The sequence below is a fragment of the Triturus cristatus genome, chromosome 9 (assembly GCF_964204655.1).
Source record: "Triturus cristatus chromosome 9, aTriCri1.1, whole genome shotgun sequence".
Taxonomy (NCBI): Eukaryota; Metazoa; Chordata; class Amphibia; order Caudata; family Salamandridae; genus Triturus; species Triturus cristatus.
Window position 1 is genome coordinate 371,014,507 of NC_140592.1, and position 23,620 is coordinate 371,038,126.

Sequence of the window (23,620 nt, forward strand, 5' to 3'; positions counted from 1 at the left end):
AACAAGGAAAACTATGGTGCCGATTCCGATCCTGGAAAAACCGGGTACGAACCGTCGGTCGGAGCGTTTTCTCCGTCCGACTCGTACCCGGGAAAAAAACCCTACAAACTTGCAAGTACGATTCGTATGGAAACACCATTTCCGTACGAGTCGGACAAAACACCGACCGACAGTAAAATACATACGAATGTGATCCGGGACACCGCGGACGTGACGTCCGGACGGAGTTAGGCATGTTTTTACGTACCAGCAAGTACGATTCGTACCAACAGCAGTCCGGACGGCAATATTTTTACGGCACCCAAAAAGTGCCGGAAAAGGTAAGTACGCCGCGATGCGAGTGGTATAGGGGGCCCGGTACACGCCGCCCCCCCCAGCCCCCGTATGTATGTGCCGTTCCCCCCCCCCCCCCCAGACCCCCCGTGTATGTACGAGACGTACCCCCACCCGTGAATGTACACCCGTGTATGTACACCTGTGTATGTACACCCGTGTATGTACGAGACGTACCCCCACCCTTGAATGTACACCCGTGTATGTACACCCGTGTATGTACGAGACGTACCCCCACCCGTGTATGTACACCCGTGTATGTACGAGACGTACCCCCACCCGTGTATGTACGGTGCGGACCCCCAGCGCTGGGGGTCCGCACCGTACATACACTGGTGAGGGTACGTCTCGTACATACACGGGTGTAATACACGGGTGTACATTCACGGGTGGGGGTACGTCTCGTACATACACGGGTGTACATTCACGGGTGTACATACACGGGTGGGGGGACGGCACGTACATACTGGGGCTGGGGGGGGGAAGGCGCGTATGCGGGCACATGTCTCCATGGTTGCTATAGAAGTTCGCTCCGTACGGTGTTTTTTCCATACGGTTGTACAATCGGACGCACGGGACGGATCATACTTGCGCGCTCGGACTTCAGTTTTACGATTCGTACGGAAAATCGTCCGGGGACGTGTCGGACACTTTTCCCGACCCGAGGACGTTTCGGGGAATTTTCCCAATGCGATTCGTATGTATTTTTTCCCATACGAATCGTACTTGCCAGTTTGTACGGTACTTGTACGATTCGTACGAAAAAAAATCCGGATACGATTTGTACGGGGAAAATTTCTCCAGGATCGGAATCGGCACCTATCTGTGTGAACTTGAAAGACTGCTATCTTACCCTACATGCTAGGAGAAACTACGGGTAAATCCAGTCCCAGACATTGAAAATTATAAAAAAGCGCAATTAAGGGACTGGCACGAGACATGGCTTCTTAATGACCAAGAATGTCAGTGCCTCCAGACCAGTCACTCAAGATACCTCTATATTTATATTCTGCCCCAAATGCATAAAACAACAGAATTTCCGACCGGAACGCCAATTATTTTTGGCAATGGATCTTTCACTGAGCGTTTAGCAAAATATGTGGATGGGTTCTTCAAACCCATGTAAAGAACCTCCCGTCATAGCTAAGGGATAGCCAGGATTTTTTATGTAAACTTGAGGACTTTCAATGGGAGAGTGATGAATTTCTATTTGTAACAATGGACGTGAAAAGTCTATATAAATGTATAAGAATGGACTGTAGTTTAGAAGCACTAAAGTTTATTTGTTCAAACGGAATGCAAGTCATCTGGAACATACTTTTATGCTTCTAGAGATGGCAGAGATCATATTAACAAAGAATATCTTTCTTCATGATGGGGATTGGTATCTTCAGAACAGGGAACATCCCTGTGGTCCAGGTTTGCTCCATCTTATGCAAATCTGTTCATGGGTTTGTATAAGGTGGAGCATGCCTGGGGTCCAGGCACATGTAACTGGACTAACAATATAATATTCTATCGGTTGAGGTCCTAATGATTTGGAATGGGTCTGTAGAATATCTTCAATCATACCATCCTTATCTGAACAACAATAGATTTAATGTAAAACTCACTTTGAAACAAAATAGATCTGAAATAGATTTTTTGGACCCATGACTATGTGTAAAATGGAGCTTTCCATAGTGACACCTTAAAAAAACAGACGGCATGCAATAGTGTGCTTCATGGCACCAGTGCTCACCTTAAGTCCACCATGGATGCCATACCATATGGCAAAATGGTTCGAGCTCGACGAAATTATAGTCAGGAACAGAATTTCCATAAAAGTTTACAAAATATCAAACATGACTTTAGAGAACGAGGTTACAACCATCTCAGTTTAAATAAAGCAGAGGCAAGAGCAATGAAACTAAACTGGAAGGACACTCTTGTGGTCAATAGGGAAGGTAAGCAAAACATCCCCCAAACATAGTGAGACCATCTTTATCACACAACATAACATGTACAGCAATCATATTTATGACATCTTACGTAGGAATTGACACATCCTGGAGTCTGTGTTGCCAAAGGGTATTGTACCACACTAGTCATGTGTGGTTTATCGCAGGGGCACCACGATCAAAGAAACCTTATGCCCAGGTTATGTGAAGTCTAACAAGGATGAGAGTAGTACTGCAACTCGGTTATTGGCAAAACCTAATGGCTTTTAGGTCTCGCCTGGCGAAAGCAGCGCATGCGTTGCACTCGCCAGAGAGGACCTTTTGCAATCGATTCTCCCAAAGCCTTACATGCACGCGTAGGGATGGACAAAGATGGCTGCTCTCGCCATTTGTCCAACGCTAACAGCATGTGCGTGCATGTAAGGACAGTGAACAGTCCGCCACCATCTTCACACATGCCTTCACTTTAAACGCAGTTTAAAGTGAATGCGCGCACGCGTGCACTTTAAAGACGGCGTGCTTTCACTTTAAACTGAAGCGAATGCACGCCGCCATGCGCATGCACTGCACTTTAAACACAGGGTGCTTTCACTTTAAACGCAGTTTGAAGTGAAAGCACGCCCTTTCACCGAGCCATGCTAATTGAGCCAAAAAACATTCTGGACAACTGGCATTAGGCACCTGGTCAGTTGCCAAGGCAGCAATATATTGGCAAAGTAGGATGGGGCACAGCAATGGACGGTCCTATGCACAAGTCTGGCTTACAGTCTTAAACTCTATACTTAGCTTGAGTGAGAGCTTTTGAAGGGTTATCTGACCTGGAGTAATACAGTCAGAGTTTAATGCCAAAGATTAAGCGGAGATCATATTTCTGGATTTTTTGCATCTTAACCTAGGGATTGGCTGGGAGGCCTGTATGTATTCCATTTCTTTGGCCTATTTTTGAGATCACAGTTGTGAGGATCCGTATATTTCCTTGAAGCAGCACCAGGACCGCTGTTCCTGTGATATGTAGATGGTAGAACACATTTCAGACATCCATCACTTGAGGAAACATTTATGTGTTGGCATTAAGAACAACACTCAAATTCCTGACATTTTGGGAGAGTTAGTGGGGAACTGATAGATTGTAGCCAGTCAAATGGGAACAAGTGTGTCAAGAAACAGGACCTCAGTTCAACCCAATTCAAGTTCATCCAGTTGTTGATGCCCTAGAACAGTATATACATCTAGGTAAATGGCACTGTCTTTGGATGCTTTAATGTGAATTTGGATATCATCAGGATACATGTGGCAGCCTGGGTTGTAGCACTTGAAATGTTTGCAAGAGGTAAGATGTAGATGTTAAAGGAAGGGAAATAAAGCTAATGCTTGGGGGACTTAATAGGTGATATTGGTTCAGCAGAACAGAAATTATGACAGCTTTACTTGTGAAATCTTTTAGGTAGCAGTGACAAAGTGGAGGATGAGGGTTATTCTTTCAACATGCTAGTTGGATGCTAACAAGTTGAGGAAAATAGTGTCAAACCGTCCTGTGAGGGTGAGGAGGATCAGTTAATGCCTAGAGATACCCCAGTGTATAACACTCAAGTATTCCATGCAAGTCAAATCAATTCATGTACTTCTATAAAATCAGCGTATTTATGAACATGAGGGTTTATTTATGCAATGTTGAGTTCAACAAGCATTTGCAATGCAATAGGTCTCGCATTTACGCGAGTTTAAGCTATTGGCATTGTAAATGACAATGCCCTTTATTTATGTTTAAAAAACAAAAATAAAAGGCATTGTCATTTGCAATGTCAATAGCTCAAACTCGCGGAAATGCGAGACCTATTGCATTGCAAATGCTTGTTTCACATGTGGAAACTGCTCATTGTCTCATCCTGGACCACCAAATTCCGATATAACACACAAACAGAATACATACTAAGATAAGTTTTGAACTGTAATACAACTTTAACTATTTACATCATTGGGTGTGCAAGATCTATATAGACAGTAGCATTAGACAACTTAAAACACGTATACAGGAGCATGTCAGGGCAATCAAGCATAGGGATGAAAGAGATCCGATGGCAATGCACATACAACAGGACCAATCAACCAGTACACACATCTGGTTCCATGGGGTAGAACAAGTCACTGTTAATGAAAGGGGAAGAAATGGGGAAAACATTTTAACACCGATGGAAGCTAAATGGATATGCCGGCTAAGGACGGTCACTCGGGGTTTAAATACTAATCATGAATTCCATCCTTTCTTATAAACCAACCTGTCCATATTTAATGTTCACTATGAGAATTCCGTTTGCATGAATATCTTAAGGACGGACCCCCCCTCCTTTTTAAAAATTATATGAGGACAAGCGTGCATAAGGAGCTATTGATTTTGATCCTCGTTATGTGCCCGATGATGATTATAGCAGCACCTTCGTTTAGTGTATAGGGGCTCATTGTGTGAGACGATATGATCTCAGACACAAAGCACTGTGATGTTGGGGCGGTGTATACGTTAAATACTGTACTAACAACATGTAAGCAACCCGGCAGCGATCCCATCCGTTCAGGCCCACCGCTGCAGTGAAGTAGGGGTAGAACCGATGTCAAGCAAGTAGCTCTGTAGGGGGCTCTAAATATCCTTTGGGGTAGATGCAGGGGGCTGAGCTGTTGCATACAGGTCACAATTTTTGTTTCATAATATGAGGCTATTAAGCCAATCTTTAGATGTAGGGGTGACATTGCTGCCCCATCGGAGCGCTATCTCCTTCTTTGCAAGTAAAAGAGCAATGGCAATGAATTTGCGCAGCTGTTTAGGGAAGTCGTGTACATATCCCAACAAAGCAACCTCGGGTGTAGGGGCTTTATCAAGGTGAATCATTTGCGATACAGTTGTGTAAATAGCTCTCCAGTAATCCCCAATCTTAACACAGTTTCAGGGCATATGAACAAAATCAGCTTGCTGCACTCCACACTTAGGGCACCTGTGTGGCCGTTTGGGTCAAAAGAGTTGATTTTCGCAGGGGACATGTATGCCCTCCACTGGAACTTAAAATGAATCCGTTTGTGTCTGCTGTTGAGTGAATGCTCTTTGGTCTGGGTACAACAAAAGGACCAGTGAGACTCCTGTATCGGGTGCCCCAGGTTGTGCTTCCATGCCTCCCGGACCTTAGTGTCCTTACTAGGGATTAAAGCCATACATGATCTGTATAATTTGGAGATCAGGTGGCTACCCCTGTTGCTCGTGATCAATAGTGTTCATGGTGGGAAGGACTCGGGCTCCAAAGGAAATTCAGTAATCCGTGCCCTGAGCGCCCTCCGAATCCTACTGAAAACGAACTGATCCAGAAAAGATGCCTTGCTGAACCTCCCTTCCTCTATTCTAGAGAAGACATGACCCTCCGGGAATAGGTCCCCGATCTTATCTAAGGAATATGAGGTGAGTGTGCGTGGAACCAGCTTTTCCTCAGTAATTGGCAGCCATGTGTTATTAAAAATTGGGATCGCAGAGGAATATAGGGTGCGCCCACCTGTCACGCGCGCTGATTTCTGCCAGAACCAGCTAGTGATGGATACTGTTTGGATATCCCGGGGGTCTCTGGGAAATCCCTGTGGTAATACCATTCTTAACGGAGCTGGGAGCACTAAATCAGCCTCCGGCCTAGTATAAGAAATCCGTGCATCGGGGTGGTACCAGGAATGCGCAAAGCTGCACTGCGCTACTAGATAATAAATCTGAAAATTGGGAACCCCAAATCCTCCTCTTTCATATGTTAAGGTCAGTGTGTCCCAACTAACTCTGGCCCTGCCACCTACCCAGACAAGCCTGATGAGGTGGGAACGGAGAGAATGGAAGAAACTGTCGGGTAGCGGAATGGAAATATTGTGGAACCGGTATAAGAATTTGGGAAGGACCACCATATTTATCATTGCTACTCGACCAGCCAGCGAGAGACGGAGCCTTAACCAATGTTCCACCTGCTGCTCTAGTGTATGTAATGCTGGGCCATAGTTAAGTAAAATAATCTGTTCAGTTTCCGTATGGATCTGGATTCCCAAATATCTAGCCGTCTCATCACACCTCGACAGCGGAAACTCACAATCCCACTTAACAGCACTCGGCATAGGGAAAAGATTTCTGATTTCCCCTAGTTTATGCCCTGTCCAGAGAAACCACCAAATCGGATGGTCTATCGGATTTGCGGTGCCAAATTCTCCTGAGGATGGCGAACATAAAGAATAATGTAATCGACGTAAAGTGATATTAGAAGAGGGCCACTATTGGACTGAAGCCCCCTATGCAGGTGCTGCTCCTGCAATCGTCGGACCAATGGGTCCAGCGAATGATGAAAAGCAGTGTGGAAAGCTGGCAGCCCTGTCTGATGCCGCGGTTCAGAGCAAACTGAGGGGACAGGGTGCCGTTCAGCCTAAGCCTAGCAGTGGGTGAAGTATAAAGTAGTGCAGTGAGGTCAATGAACCCCTTAGACATTCCCATCTTCCTCATAACTGCCAAGAAAAAGGGCCACTCCAAGTAGTCGAAGGCTTTTTCGGTGTCAAGTAAAACGGCAGCCGCCGGAGCTTCTTGCGAGATTCTGTGTATTACCGCAAATAGTGTACGCAGATTCCGAGCTGTCGATCTGTGAGGGACAAAGCCCGATTGAGTTGGGGAGATAATTCAAGTCCGGGGTGCCTGTCAATGTTTGTCCACTTGAGTAGCGGTGAGAGGCAATGTATGATTGTCCCGCCTGGGGTCTCAGAAGCTTCGCTAAAGTGCAGCCAGGTCTCTCACCCTCTCTATAGTGCCATGCAATAGTATATGTACTTAAAAAATGTGCCTCAAGCTCAGCAGCTTCCCTAAATCCTGTCAAGAGTGTCAAACGGCGGCCGTGCTTTGCTGGATCAGACTGCCCAGCTGGCTCCCTGTCAATTAACTCCAGGAGGAGTTCAATGCAAGCTAACGTGCGTCACAAATCTCTCAACACCCCAGCATGCTTAGAGATACAGAACCCCCGTAAATAAGCTTTGAAGGCCTCCCAAAGAGTGGCCCAGGATTGAACTGACCCTTTATTTATTTCCAAATATTCCACAATAGCATCTTGAAGTTCTGTACCGAACACGTCATACATTAGCGCCTGGCCAGGGAACCTCCACTGTCTCTCACAATCCTCCGGTCTGGGGATCCTCACTGTTAACATAGCAGGGGAGTGATCCGAAAACGTTCTAGGTAAATGTTGGGATGACCTATACCAAGCTGCCAAATTAAAGGTTACAAGCCAAAAATCTAATGATGTCCAGGTATCATACTGTGCGGAATAGTGGGTATATGCTGATTTCCCCCGTCCGGCAGTGTCGCCACACATCAATTAGACCAAGCTTGTCGCACAGTTCCAGCAACGCGCGGCGAACTCTAGGTTTAGTGTCTGGGAAGTCTCACGTACTGTCACGCGTGGGATCTAGTAGGAGGTTAAAGTCCCCACCCATGCAAATGTAGTCTACGTCTAACTGTATTGGATGCGCGTGTATGTTGTGAAAGAATTCTGGACTGTCAACATTAGGCGCATAAGCACAAACAAACGCCATGCGATGGTCCAACAAGTGACCCACTACCATTGTGTAGCAACTTTCACTAACATTACCTACCCTAGAAAATTGGAAGGGCAGGCGTCTATGGATCAGTTCGACCGTATCCCAGGTAATTCGCAAAATAGCTGACTTTGGCAAGTGGGTCTCTTGTAGAAATGCAACATCAACTTGGTGTCTCTGTAAATAGTGCAACACCTGTTTCCCCTCCCTCGCGTTAATTAAGCCCCTTACGTTCCAAGTGATCAGTGCCAGGGTCCGAAAAGGTGAACAATTTCCCCACGAAGACATGCAAATAATTTTAAAGTGTTTGTGTGTCGCATTGAGAGCACCACATGCTACAATGAGTAAACTGGAAAAGAAGCAATGGTTTCCTGTGGAAATAAACAATCCCACCCTCCACCACCTACCCATCCCTGTGCACCCAATCGCAGGGGGTGTCCCCATTAACTAAGAAATAGAATGTAATATGGAAACACCAAAGGCAATAAAGGAGTAAGACAATATACATTCCGACTATTATAGCAAATTTAAAGTGATACACACTTGGGATGAGGCAACACCTCGCCAACTACCCAACTTTATAAGAGAGCTGAAATCACATTGGTTGCCCTAAAACAAAAAGTCACAGACTAATTAGTCTTTGCATTCTGGGGCCAGCAGTTTCCATCATTCGGAGGAAAATAGTTCCACACTAGCCACCGAGCTGCTGTGAGGGGGAGAAACTCTTGAAAGGTCTTTCCTATTGGCACCGCAGCTCCCTTTTTAGTATCGGCAAAACTCCTGAACCACTGTGGGGTAAACAAATATTCGGGACCTCCCCTCCACATCAACTCGAAGACAAGCCGGGTAAATCATGCCATACCGGAGTCCCAAATTGCGGAGTGGGCCTTCACACCATTGTATTTCCTCCTTGCCTCCTGGACCATAGCAGTGAAGTCCGTTAACAGCGCTATGGTTGAACCTTGCCAGGATAGAGTGCCATTTTCTCTTGCCATTCGTAGCACAGTATCTCTGTCCAGGAAATTTAGAAGGCGGGCTATAATGGGTCTAGGTGGGCAACCCTGGTTGGGACGAGGGCCAAAGGAGCGGTGCGCTCGCTCACAAGGAAAGTGGTGGTAAAAGCCTCCTTACCAAAGAGATCCGTAAGCAGGGATTCAACAAATGGATCCATGTGGCCTGTATTCATGGACTCTGGAACACCAAGAATGCGTACGTTGTTGCGCCTGCGTCTCGCTTCCAAATTTCTTTTTTTCAAGGTAACATTATTGAGGATTTTCTCCATTCGGTCCAGGCTTTTGGTGGATTGAGCGGCTCCATCTTCCAGATTGGACACCCGGCCCTCCGCATTGTCCATACGTTTTTCATGCGCATCCAATTTAGCCCCCAGGGTATCCAGACTCTTTTTCTAAGGTATCGAAACGCCCATCTAAGGCCTTGAATCTCGCTCTCAGTTCCTGCATCAGAGCGTCTGATCCAGGAGGAGCATTCACCGGAGCCGGCCACCTCTGCCCCCCCCCCCTTCAGCCATGTCATTTAGAGGCTCCACACACGCGTCAGTTAGTCGACCAAACTACAACAATCTTTGCTTAGGGTCCTTACGTACCATGACTCTGTCTGGGCCATATGTTGGCGGGCCAGGAGGCCATGGAACTGTGCCGCAAATATGGGTTCACGATATAAGTGGCTCACCCCCCCCCCCCCCCCAAACAAAATTACCAGGGATAACCGCATAGTGCCTGATCAAAACGTAGTGGTTTAACTCGCTCTAGGGCAGCCCAGCGGAAACGGAAACTTAGCGCCCTCCTGGCCCCATTCACTAAGGTGCAGCCCCAATCTGTTCTGGCGAGGTGCAGTGCTATATCAAATGTACCCCAGGTAGGCTGTAAGAACAAGAAACATCACAGGCCAGACAGAGAGGGGAGATCGGATCCAGCGAGCAGGTGCTCCATGCGCAGCTCAGGCCCAGGCCAGATGCACACCACTCCCCAGCTCTCAATCTGTCCCGGGGCCTCGCGTCATTCCACCCTGATCGGCCAGACAGCCACTCCCCCAGCTCCCTCTCGACCGGCCCGACCAGCCTGATGGCAGCCCCCCCCCGCAGTCCCTCTGGCCGCAGGGCCTCCAGGAGCAACGCGGGCCAGCCTACCTGTAGGGTGAGGAGTTGAAGGTCGAGCTCAAGGGGTCTAGCTCGGGGCCGCGCAGGTCTCTAGGTGCCACCGCTCATGCACGGGTGTGAGGTAGGCTTAGCAGGATCCATCCAGAGTGCGCATTATGGCCTCGTCTCAAATCCTGCATCTCTCAGGTCTCCAGCACTGCAGTCTCGAACACAGCAAATCCTTATCATGAGTTCCGCAACATTCCAGCCTATCAGGACGTCTCCGTCATAGGAGGGCGCATCATTGCACCCGAATCTGCTGCTGGTAGGTAGGATGACTTAGGATAGTGGCAGGATAGGGCAAGGATGTCAGGTTCGCTGGCGGATCTTCAGCGCTACATGGCCATCTTCGTCGGCTGCCTGGCCATACCCCCTGATATGCGTCTTTAATGTGAATTCTAAATCAACATTTTTGTTAGCCCACTCTGATGAATATATTGTTGATATGATCATATCACTTTTATAGATTTTGATGTAGTTTCACATTTGACATAACGATTACCATATCAGTAACTGACATATAAAAAGGACAGGTCATCCCACCACATCAACCAACATGGCGTATCTTAATATGATCTTATGCCTATATAGGGATCCGGTCAATATTGCATAAGGTGCTGAAATTACATGAATACGAAATCTATGCAGGCATATATAGAATAGTCCAATAATCATGATTACTTCACACTGCTCGCCAGTATTCTTACAAATAGGGATGCTGTAGTATAAGCATCCTGGCTAGATATAAGGGCCTAGCGACAAAACTCTTTAAGAATGGTGACTAATAATACAATATGACCCATGGTGGGACGTTCATAGGTGCTTAAATGCACAATGTTTTGCACATCAATGACATCTAAGCGTGGGCTGTTTACTCTGAGCATGTTAAGCTATTGAATATTTATAGAGCGCACAATCACCAGGAAGTATCTTGCACTAGGTAACTGATACGTCATCAAACCATTGTTATTGGTAAGCCTGTTTAAAGAGCCAGGCCTTCAAAAGTTGTCTAAATATTGTGTAATTGGAAGTCTGCCCAATCTCAAATGGAAGTGTGTTCCATACTTGGGGGGGGGGGGTAGTAACGCAAAACCACCGCCCTCCAGTCCTGTGTTTATTAAAAGTGGGGATGATCAAGTAGTGGAGGTGACTGGATTTCAGTTCTCTTGTCGGACAGTATTTCACGATCCGAGATTTCATAAAGGCCAGGCACCTCATGTGTCACGCCTTAAACGCCGTGCAGCATACCTTAAACCTATTTCTCTGCGCCACTGGCAGCCAGTGGAGGTCCTTGGTCACCTGAGAGATTTGCCCCTTTCTGGGCAGGGTGAACTATCAGCCTAGTGGCCTGATTCTGAATTAGCTGGAGCCTTCACAAAAGAAATGTAAGGCGGTCCAGATAAAGAGCATTTGCGTAATCCATTCTGGACATAACTAAAGCCATGATTACTTGAACGAGGGCCTCCCTCATAAGGAATTTCCTAATCTTTTTTATGCATCGCAGTTGAAAAATATAGGCCGAGATCACCGCACTGACCTGCTGTTTGAGTGAGAGGTCCTCGTCAAGATTGACCCCCAGGCTTTGTACTGCCTTTTTGGGAATGGGGGGTGAACCCAACTCACTGGGCCACAAGGTGGGATTCCAGCAAGCAACCCTATTCTTAGTAAGAACTATCTCTGTTCTATCAGAGTTTAGTTTCAGATGGTTACCGTTCATTCAGTCCCAGATGACCAGCATACTGTTTTGAAAGTGTTGCCTGGCCGTTGAGCTATCATTGATCGTGAACAACAATTGCATATCGTCAGCGTAGTTGAAAATGTTCACTCCCATCTTATTAAGAGAGTTAACAAGGGGTCGAATATAAATATTAAACAGATGAGGAAAAAGAGAGGAGCCCTTTAGCACCCCACAGTTCCATTGGAGCTCTGTTGAGGTAAAATGGGACAGCCTGACTGATTGGATCTATCCTTCATAAATGAGATCATCCAATTCAGTGCCACACCCCGTAAACCAGCAACCTTGACCCGGTCACGATGAATTCATCGAGATTGAAACGCCGTCGACCTCCTCCAACCTGAACACCATACATTCTATATAAATTCTTCCATAAGGAGTTCACTTGTGTGTTGTCAATGCGATGTACATATTTTAAAGTCATCCTCGCTGAGCACCTCACGCTTGTTGTCACTTTTTTATGTGAGCACCTGAACTACTATTATTCCTTGCATACTATTGAAAATAAACAACTATTGTTATCCTGATCGAAATGTGTCCCTGGTCACACATTCCCTTGCTCCCTCCAGCATTAACTGCCTCCCCTGACTTAGATGCATTGTTCGCCATTCTGACCCCAGCATCTTCCGTGGACCATTTTTTGGCTACTTTTGAACCATTATTTCCATAAATGGTACTATGGCTAGGTGCATGGTTATTGCTGGCCCCCTTCAACCAGCTTGATACATTATGCTCATACCCTTCAATGTCCTCCTCTGGGACAGGTAAGGATTCCCCTAGTTCCCCGCAGAAGGCCGTGAGGTTGATCCGCACCCAGTTCCTTGACATAATAACAGCTTCAATAGGCGGGCCCATCACCTTTGGCACTGCTATTGGACCGTCTATAACGATAGCCTATAGTGCTATCTACCATGTTGGTAGATAGCGTTCTAAATCACTAGGAGCAACTAAACCTAACTGGGGGAGAGGAGTTAGCCTAACGGCTAAGGCGGTTGACCTGGAAGCTGGGGACCCTTGTTCTAGTCTCGGCAAGGACGCTCAACATCCTGTGATTCTGGCCAAATCGCTTAATCTCACCATGCCTAACAAATATAATGTGTCATCATGTAACGCAACTGGTGCTCGTGTAAAGCGCTCTGATACCCGATACCCTTGGGTCAAGTTATTTGTAAATTAAACACAAAATAGTGTCTTCCATAATTGTTCAGAATACAAATCGTTAAAAACCGAAAGATGTCGTAAAGAGTTCCTAAATGGGACCCATACGTAAATATTGCAGTCCCACAAGGACAATATATAATTTATTCATAGAATCAGTAGGTGTAGGTATGGTACTGCAAATCAGAGGACCACTCTTGTGTTCGCTATTGATTAGACAAATTCAAATACCCCTGGATGGATATCCTAGTGAGGTTCTAAAACCGAGGGGAAATTAATATTCCTTGGATAAAAAATATTGAGTCCAATCATTTAGAGGAGCTCTAGACGGAGTAAACCGAGGGTCTGTAAAACCACCACTATGACTGCTGGGTGGCACTCATGACAACTTCTTGCCTTCCTGCTCCGTGCCATTTGAACGCCGATACGCGTTCCCTTGGCAAGCCCTTTGATGACTAAAATATGTTCTGTAAAGTTGGTTGACGAGTTGAGATAATCTTTCTGTGAAGATGACTGTGGTGATTGGACTCTGCTGGTGTAGAGTTTGTCTTTGGGATTCGATTGATCTGCCCGACAAATAGTTAAAAAATATTTCATGAAATCGGAATGGATCAACTCACTTAGTCTTGTGTACTGCAGTGATGCTGATGGGACCTTATTTGTTGATAATCAATGGACGTTTTAGGGTCTGTGTAATGATATTTTTACCTAGTCTGTGACATTTTAGCTATTATGAAGACTAGGTTTACAAACCTGCCTCTAATGTGTTAGGGTCAATTATATACATCCTATAACGTGTTTAATTGTGACCACTGTGATGCTGTATGTGTGTCTTGATGCTCTAAAAATGTTTCTCCCTTGGCTCACTACCCATAGACACTTAAATAATGGTCTTGACTCCTGTGTAGTCCTGCTGCAATGCTTTCTGCTGTGCCATCGCTCATTGTATTAAGACTGTTGTTGTTTTTCAGGAGTGAAAGGGGTACAAGTGGAAGAGATTTATGATCTTCAGAGCAAATGTCAGGGGTAAGCTAACCTTTTTCACTGCCAGGCCATTTACTGAGAGATGAGGATTCAAACCTATTACTGCTGACTAATATGGGATGGTATACAGATTTTAAAATAGTCTTATTTGGACACAGTATCTATGCAAATTGGGCACCGTTTCAGACCATGTTCTGTGTCTGTTATTAAGTCTCATAATTTGAGTATATTGTACCTCTTCATTACATCTCTAAATTGTGGTATGGTGCAAGAATATTGTTGGGTAAATATTGTCGACAAAAAATATTGTTGCATATTGTTTACAAAAATACAGCCCTTCTTAAAATGCCATTCTGTGCTGCATTTTATATCTTGCGTTTAGCTGTTTGAAAGCATGTCAGATTTCATCCAAGAGAAACCTTACATCTTAGTCTCTAATAATAGGCATTAGCATTCTGAATCTTTTGTTGAGAATTGTTTTAGTATTTCAGTTCATACAACCCCTGCACACTGTGTTCAAGTCGACAGTTCAAGGAATAACTGTCCTCCTTGCAGGATTGTGTTTGAAGCGTTAAGCTAATATAAACCTAGGCTTTGATGATGTTTACAGCAAAACATTTAATTAGTGTAAAGTATATTAGTGCATCTGTGCCTAGTAATTTCCTCTGCTTCAGCAGCATCACCCGCCTTGGTGCCATACTGAAATGCTCAACTTGTAGATAGGGTCTGGCAACTAAGTTGATCACCTTAGAGCCACGGACAAAGGTTTCTAGTCTACATTCCATCGCATGACAAATCACCATTATAAATATATAACTTGATCTCCTTGTTCCTTAAATTGTAAGTATGTAAATATCAGTTGTTAGTCTAGCTATTTGAACATTTCCTCCCTCCTCACCATTTTATTCTGGTTTCTGCATTCTGGTCTGTTCAATCCCACACATTATGCTTTTCTATGTACACGACCTGTGTTTGAGATGCCCCTGCTGCAATTAAAGTTTTTTTTATCTGTAAAGTACTTTCCTAATTATATGAAATACCTAAAATAATACAAAATAAATGTTTTGTGTAAGCCATTTACCCAAAAACATTCACAGATGTACTTTTAGCTTTTTAGTTTATCTTCACAGGATTTTGTCCTCCTGGTTGGCACTTACTTTCTGTATTTGTTTTTTTTTAACTCAGTCCAGTGTATGGTTTCATCTTCCTGTTCAAATGGATCGAAGAACGACGTTCCCGCCGGAAAGTGTCCACACTTGTGGACGAGACGTCTGTGATGGATGATGAGATTGTCAATAACATGTTCTTTGCTCACCAGGTATGCTGACTGGTGAGAAGATCTTTGAAGTTTGTGGACTGACCGCGCAGTATTTCACGAGTCTCAAGTTGTGTTTGTTGTAAGAGCTTTGGCTGCCCAATGCTAAGAGTTCTATTTTAGATCTCCAGTTACAGGAATTACAGAAATATCTGTTTTTATTTAGAACTCCATGAGATGTGCCGTCTTAGGTTTTAGTTTCCTCCAGCTGTGGTGCTTTCATGTAGGCTTTTCTATGGTTTCTTGATGTGCTAGGTGTTTTGCTACCTGTCATTTGGGGACCTTTATTCTGTGGCTTTGCATTGTTTTTCTGAAAGCTTGTATCTTGCGCTCTCATCTCCGGCATTAGTCTTGCTCAATGTTTGCTATGAATGAAAGAGTCTCAAGTCTCCGTAGCAATGATTCTCATGCGCCTCCAAAACCCTTTTCTGATACCCAGACTTGCTTTTTTTTTTTTTTTTGAAAACCTTTATTTCAAAATTCAGGACACAGCTATTCAGCCGACAGCCCGAAGGTTCGGCAGCATTGAGAGTTAGATACAGTGATGTGTCCCCAATACAGTTCAAAGAGTAATGCAAAGGTCCAATTTTAAATAAACACAGAAAAAACTCACAACAGACCCCAGCAAGGCAGTACATTGAAAGCCCATGGCGAAAGCCCCCAGGGGAGGCCGGACCCCACTCATCTACTAGTTACAAGACTGTGTACGGAGGAAGAAGGGGGACGGCAGAGGCCCAAAACGGTTCCTAAAACCAAACTGTGCTGGAAAGTAGGTCAGGGGGAAAGCTGTTCCTCGGGAGGTTCCAGATCCGGGGCAAGACATATTCCCCCCCTGTATTGGTTCCACCGCCCCCAGATGGCGTGCCACTTCCGGGGGCGACCTCTAGAGCAGTAGACCGTCTTCTCCCTAAACATGCTCCAGTCCATGTTCTCCTTCCACGCGGTCAGTGTAGGGGGTCCCGAGGAGCCCCACAATCGCGCGATATCCCTTTTGGCTACCATGTTACCCAGAGTCACCCATTGGGTCTGCGCCTCATCGAGGTCAGTGGGCCCCCAGATGTTCAGGAGGCAACACCGCGCCTCCGGCTGTACCGCAGTGCCCGTCACCTCCCCCATAACTGCATGGACTCTCCTCCAGAACTCCACAATGACACCACATTCCCAAATGATGTGCAGGAAAGTACCCACCATACCACATCCCCTTCTGCACAGGCCGTCCTCCGAGAATCCCATGCGGACCAGCCTTGGCCCCGTCACATACACCCGGTGCAGTATTTTAAGCTGCACCAGCCTCAGACGCGACGGGATCGCAACCTCCTTAGGAGAAGAAACCGCTGACTGCCAGTCCTCATTATCCAACTCAAGGCCATCCCTAGTCCACTGTTCTCTCAGCCCCAAAAGCATATCTGCCCGGACGTTAATCAACTTCTTATATATGAGCGAGATCGTGCTCTCGGGCATATGACCATCAAGGACTCGGTCCTCAAGGGGAGAGGACTCCGGCACCTTCTCACCCTCCACGAGGACTGATCGGAGGGCGTGACGCAGCTGGATATACCTGAAATACTCTGAGGGCCCTAGCTCATGCTCAGTCTGCAACTCCTCGAATGACTTCACCCTCCCCTTATGCAGCACATCTCCCACCTTGGATATACCTATCAGGTCCCACTTATCAAAGCCCTTCGTATGCCAGAGTCTTCCCAATCTCTCCGATTCAAACAATGGGGTAGCGAGGGTGAGCCTATCCTTCCAGCCCAACGAATCAGTCGCCATCTTCCATACACGCACCGCCACTCCTGTGGGCCCCGTGAGGGACGAGTCTAAGGACCGCGAATACAACGCCCTGTAGTAGTTGCCGCCACGAAGCAGCCACCTATCCAGGGCATACCCAGGGCTGAGGGCAGGGCCATAAAACCCATGGTTGATCGCGCTCAGCTGCGTGGCCCAATAATACCGTCTGATGTCTGGGAGCGCAATGCCCCCATCGTACCATGGGAGCGTCAACTTTGAAATAGCTATTCGCGGCCGCCCATCCCACAGCAACGTCCGTTGGAGGCCTTCGACCTCCCGAAAGTATTTGGCCGGTACCCAGTCCAAGGTGTTCTGGAGGGCATAGAGGAAGCGGGGAAGAGACATCATTTTGAACAGGGCCGCACGCCCAACAAGGGAGAGCGGCAGCCTCCGCCAACCTTCAACATCTCGCCTCAAGCGCGCCAAGGGGGGGAGCAGATTCCTCTCATAGCGCACAGCAGGATCCATGGATATAAAAATCCCCAAATACACGAAACCCTGCTGGGCAACCTGTATCGAACATGTTCTAGGGATCGGTGGGACCTCTCCACTAAGAACGTACAAGTACGATTTGCCCCAATTAATCACAAGCCCCGAGTTCCTACCGAACGATGCGAGTACGTCACAGACCACTATAAGTGACTTCTTAGGTGAGGCAAGATACAGTAGGATATCATCGGCATAAAGCGAAATACGGTCCTCGTGATCAGGCGACCACCGAAGGCCCCGTATATCCAGGTGCCAACGTATCCACGCAGCCAACGGTTCAAGGGCGAGGGCGAACAACAGAGGCGACAGGGGGCAACCCTGCCGAGTACCCCTACCAAGCTGAAACGGAGTAGATGCCCGACCATTCACCACAACATTCGCTAGTGGCCCCTCGTACAGCAACCGAACCCAACTCACAAAACCGCGACCGAAACCAAACTTGGCCAGCACGGCCCATAAGTATGCCCACTCCACCGTGTCAAAGGCCATCGTGGCATCAAGAGATGCCACAATAGCCGGTTCACGCAGCGTGCCCGCCCTGGCGATGACGCCATGAAGACGCCTAAGGTTTAATGCTGTGTTTCGGTGCGGGATGAAGCCAGATTGATCCGGGTGGACCAAATCGCCAAGCACTCTACTCAAACGGGTAGCCAGGAGTTTGGCCAGAATTTTCGGCTCAGCGTTGAGGAGTGAAATGGGCCGATAGGAGGCGCACCTATCTCGGGGTTTACCCTCTTTATGTATTACCACGATCGACGCCAGCCGCTGATCCAACGGAAGGATCCCATCCCCCCGCGCCTCCAAAAACATGGCGCGCAGGTGAGGGGCGACCCTATCCGGGAACAGTTTATACAGGTCGATCGGCAGTCCATTCGGTCCAGAGGCCTTACCCGAGTTTAACGCGCGAATCGCCCCCGCCACCTCGTCAACCGTTATGTCACCATCCAAATCATCCCTATCTATGTCAGAGAGGCAGGGCAACTCGATATCACGGAGGAGCTCAGACGAGTCCTCGGGCGGCCTGTCCGACACAGAGGAATAAACCCTACGAAAATACTCGGCGAAACACTTCACAATCCCCTCAGGTTCCACAATCGCCTCTCCCCACTCTCCCGTCAACTCTGGCACCACTCTATTGACCCGTTCTTTCCTGTCCAACCACGCCAGGAGTTTCCCTGCCTTATCACCAACGTCATACAGGCGGCCCTGTTGTTCCCTACTGAGGGTCTTAGCGGCGTTCGTAACCAGGTCCCTATACTCCGCCTGCTTCAAGCAAAGCTCATGCAGTGAGGACTCTGTAACCTCCTCCTCCATAGCCCCCTCAAGGGCCGCGATCTCCTCCTCCACTTGCCGCACCTCGCCATCCCTCCGATTCTTAGCAGCCACCACCAGGGAGAGGGCTTCCCCCCGAAGCACGGTCTTAAAGGCTTCCCACAGTGACACCGCCGTTTCCACGGTTCCCAGATTGTCCTTAAAGTAATTATCCACCTTCTTTACCAGGGCGCTGCGCATCTTGGGGTCTCGGAAATACCATGGGTTGATGGGGGCCACCCTCCCTCCTCCCTCCCGACCTAGATCCAGCCGGATCCACACTGGCGAGTGGTCAGAGATACCGCGTGCCATGTGCCTCGCCTCGGATATTAACGAGGCATGTGCGGCCAGAGTGAGCAGATAATCAATCCTGGAGAGGCTACCATGCGCCCCGGAGTGAAACGTGTATTGACTCTGTGTGGGGTGCCGGAGCCTCCAACAGTCTATCAGACCAAACGTATCCAGGAAGTCTGGAAGCCATTTCTGAGCCCCCCCTGTGTCCCTGGGCGGGTATCTATCCAACAGTCCGGAGCCCACAGCGTTGAAATCCCCTCCCACTACCAGCATTCCCCCCGGGAGAGTCAGCAAAGCCCTGCCCAGTTCAGCAAGTGTGGAGGCCTGCAGGGCCGGCGGGACATAAACCGAAACCAAAACCAAAGTCCTTCCTTCCCACCGCCCCGCCACCGCCACAAACCTCCCCCTATCGTCCACAATGGTGGAGTCCACCTCAAAAGGCAACGATGCTCTAACAAGGATGCCCGCACCCCTGGACCCAGAAGAGAATCCCGAGTGTGCAATGAATTTATACCCCTTCCTATTCAAGGCATAGCACATATTACCTATGAGATGCGTCTCCTGCAGCAGGGCAACATCTGGCATTGAGCGTTTCAAAAATTGCAAAACAATCCCCCTCTTGATGCGATCCCCCAAACCATTAACATTCCAGCTTATAACACTTAAGCCCCTACCCCCCATCCTCAAACGGAAAGAGGCCCACCCCACACCCGAGGAGCCACCATGGAACAGCCCTGAGGATAATCGTCATGCCTTGCAGAAATAAACCCCCCAACAACAAACTCAAAATCCCCAAAACTCCCCCCACCCTGCACCCCTGCTGCAGCTTACAAAGCCCCCCCAACTTGCAGTGTGCCTGTCGCCCTACAAAAACAAAAAATCTACAAAAAGTACCCTAAGGGAGGAAAAGAGCACCCCTCGTCCTCCCGCAACCCTCCACAGTTACTGCACTCTGTTCGAATCTTCAAGTATGGTAAAATCAAGTCAGGCCGGCTCTGAGATCTCAGCCCTGTCCATCCCGGCCACTGTCTCCATGCTCGGCTGTGTCATCCCCCGTCCGTCGCCGGGGCAAAGCGTCCAGCCATTCGTCGGCCATAACAGGAGAGTCAAAAAAGAATGTCCGATCTTCATGCACCACCCGTAGTCTGGCAGGGAAAAGCATGGCATACTTCAGATCCAGTTCCCGAAGTCTCCGCTTCACCCCCAGGAAGCTCTGTCTCTGTCTCTGCACCTGCTGGGTGAAGTCCGGATAAAAATTCACCGACGCATTCTGGAAGGGGACTGGGCCCGTCACCCTCGAAGCTTGCAGGATGGCGTCCCGATCTCGAAAATGAAAGAGCCGGGCGACAATCGGCCGCGGCGGGGCACCCGCCTTAGGCCGCCCGCCCGGCACCCTATGGGCCCTTTCCACCGCAAAAAACTTTCCAAGGCCCTTAGGCTTCAGATGATTGAGGACCAAATCCTCCACAAGCAGGTCCGCCGAAGCCTCATCCGAGGACTCCGGGACCCCGATGACGCGCACATTGTTGCGCCTGGCCCGGCTCTCGAAGTCCTCCAGCCGGCGGGCGGCGAGGTCACTCTCGGCCCTCAGCTTCCGAACCTCGGTCTGCAGATCCGCAACATCATCAGTGAGGCCCGTGGTCTTGTGGTCCAGGTTCTTAACGCGCTCGTTCGTCTTGCCCAGGTCCGAGCGGATCAGATTGACATCTACCAGGATGGCATCCACCTTATGCGCCAGGGCCTCGAACTGTCTCCCCATCGAGGTCTGCATCCCGTCGAGCGCGCCCATGACATCCTGTAGGGAGAGCTCCGGTGTCCCAGGCGAGTCCTCCTTCTGGGCATCCGGCGCCTGGCTCGATCCACTCGGCGATGCCTTCAGGAGGGCGTAGCGGTCCATACTGTTGACTTGGGAATACGTTCCCCGCCTGGTGGACTTAGTCTTCAGCCGATCCCCTTCTGCTTTGCCCGACATAATGGACTCCGGGCAGTCCAGTGCAGTTAAGACTGTTCCCTCTCAGCGAGAGGGATAAGGAGTGAGCAGCCCGCCGAGCGTCCTTGGGGTAATAAAGCCACCCAGAGCTCTACAGTGTCCGGGCAGACAAAGGGAACGAAATCGAAAGTGAAAGTGCGAGGACCTCCGTCCGACAGTTCACACCTCGCCAGGCCGTTGTTGATCAACTAGGAGTCGGGCATCCTGCCAACTCTAGCCCCTGGCATCCCCGGGAGTTAGGCCGCAATCTTCCGCCAGTCGTAAGTCCGGTTCCCGATGGGCGATCCGACCGCGGGTAGCATCAATCGCCTCCCTGACAACTCAGCCACACGGTGCCATGCATACCATCAGGATTAGAGACAGGATAGTCGACGGAGGGCGCGAGGGTCTCGGGAGCTCTAAGCTCACGCGGCCATCTTGGTCAAGCGCTAGGCTCCTCCCCTCCATACCCAGACTTGCTTGATGGTTTCTCTGTATTATGTTTTAAGTGTTTAATTAACGTCCTCAACAATACCAGTATTTTTATTAAACTGGTTGAACTTCAACAGCAATTATAAACTCAATGAATCGCCTCATGGGCTTCTAAGCTAGGTCACAAGTACACGCTAACAAGCCATGTTCAGTCTCCCGGAATTAAATATCAACAGCTCCACTTTCAACCATTAGCACTATGTCGCAATCCAATCAAAGATCTTACTCTATTAAAGCAGGGTGGAAACACATGACAAACAAAAGGGAGCTCCAATAATTTATTTCAGAAACCACATTTTAAACTTATACACTTAAAACTGTGAAAGTCACTGTACTTTTTGAAGTCAAATATTTTCATGCAAATGTTTCTTTCACTATGAAACCACCGTGGTCAATAGTTGAGATAGTTATTTGGTTGAATCTTCCCTGTTTTAGTTTTTTTTTGTTTCAGAGAGCAAACTTTAAAGACAGATCGGTCAGTGGGTTTTGAAGAAGTTCCAATCCTAATAGATTCTGGGAAATGGGGTGGGGATCTATTAAGGTCTAAAGGAGACTTTGAAGGGGAACACTATATACTTGTCAGTTTGAGAACTCACTGGGGCTACAAATCTGGAAATTAGACTGGTTCGAGGAAGTACCTTGCCACATCCTTTGAGTGTTGGTAACAGTAGGTCCACTTATGCCCTTCCACTTCACTTGAGGAGGTACATCCTTGGTGGAGGAAGGAAGGATGTCATGCAAGGAAGTTTCCATGCATCTGTGCTTGGTGGGTAAGAGCCAACCTTTGCTAGGAGCCTGTTGTTCCAGATCCACTCTAAAAGAGTTGAGTCACAGCTCCTGAAACAGTGTACCTATTTCAGAGCTCCGCATACAAGAAGCCTAAAGTGTGGAGTAGAGACAACTCTAATTGGGCAGTGGTATCACCTCATTAGTTTTCCCTCTCAACAGTCCTTCCCAGCTGTCTGTGTAATTCAAGTTTGCCATATGTTATGTTCAGGTGACCCTCTTCCTCCTTTCACAATAATAGAATCACTAGCATACACTGTTGCCAAGATTCGGGGTGAAATACTATGCTCTGGAAATGGGCTGATGTTTTCCTTACCACTGGGGTTAACAACACCACGGGTCCTGCTAATTCAGGGGGGGTAGTCAACCGCCTCAATATGAGTTGGATCCTGATGATCCAATGAGCAGTAAGGAATTAGCAGGGAAATGGGTTATTGCGGGTTTGATTTGCTTGGCAATCCGTCACTTTGCCTTGGAAATCCTGGGTGGAAGGTATACAGAACAATGTTATTCCTACAGATCTCATAATTTTGATTGGAATTAAGTGGCCATTCGTAATTAGGACCTATGTGCCCTTTCCATGTCTCCCTGTGTAAGAAGGACACCCGCATTGGTTCACCCTGCTGGTGGCGATCCCTTTCCCTCTTTTTCCTAAAATAATAATGGGGAGAGAATGCAACAATATGTAGGCCCATTAACTCACAAGCATACAGAGATATTGCACGTCCAAAGTGAATCGAAGGCAGACCTTCCAGAGAGCTGTATTGTCTGTGAGTGCAAAAAAATGTTTCCGGATTGTCCCAATGCCAAATATGATGTTACAATGCAAATGGAAATTGCTTCAATCCGTAGACTCAGTATCCTTTTTATGGTTGCACTTTTGCATGAAGTTGAGATTTTGTAAAATTAATATCTTTTGATAGTGCTGCCAATTGTGTAGGAAAGATTCAATCTAGTTACCACATCTCTTGCCTATCTTTTGTGGAGTAGAGCAGTGTGATGTTCCAGTACCTCTGAGGGAAAACGCTGTATTCATTACAAGCTACTTGTTGGTCGTTCTTATCAAGTTCCCTATTATTCTTGTTCTTGGTTGTTGTAATTGCTATTCTAAAGACATACTGAGTGGCATGAGTTTATATTGTCTAGCGATATTTTGCTCTGACAGTCTATTAAGCCCAAAATGCATATTGCTGATCATTGTTTTGTAAACGATAAACAGATTCTTCCTCTGTAAAACACTATAATACACTTAAGCTTTACCATGGTACATCATATACATTGGTCA

At 47.5% G+C, this 23,620-nt stretch overlaps 1 protein-coding gene across 1 annotated transcript in view; it reads left to right on the plus strand.

Moving 5' to 3' along the window:
• Nucleotides 1–23,620, plus strand: part of BAP1 (BRCA1 associated deubiquitinase 1) — a 196,315-nt gene that overhangs the window by 8,213 nt on the left and 164,482 nt on the right. Inside the window, exons 3-4 of the mRNA XM_085625184.1 lie at nt 13,876–13,930; nt 15,074–15,206. Coding sequence (XP_085481310.1) covers nt 13,876–13,930; nt 15,074–15,206 — 188 coding nt within the window. The remainder of the gene's footprint in view (nt 1–13,875; nt 13,931–15,073; nt 15,207–23,620) is intronic.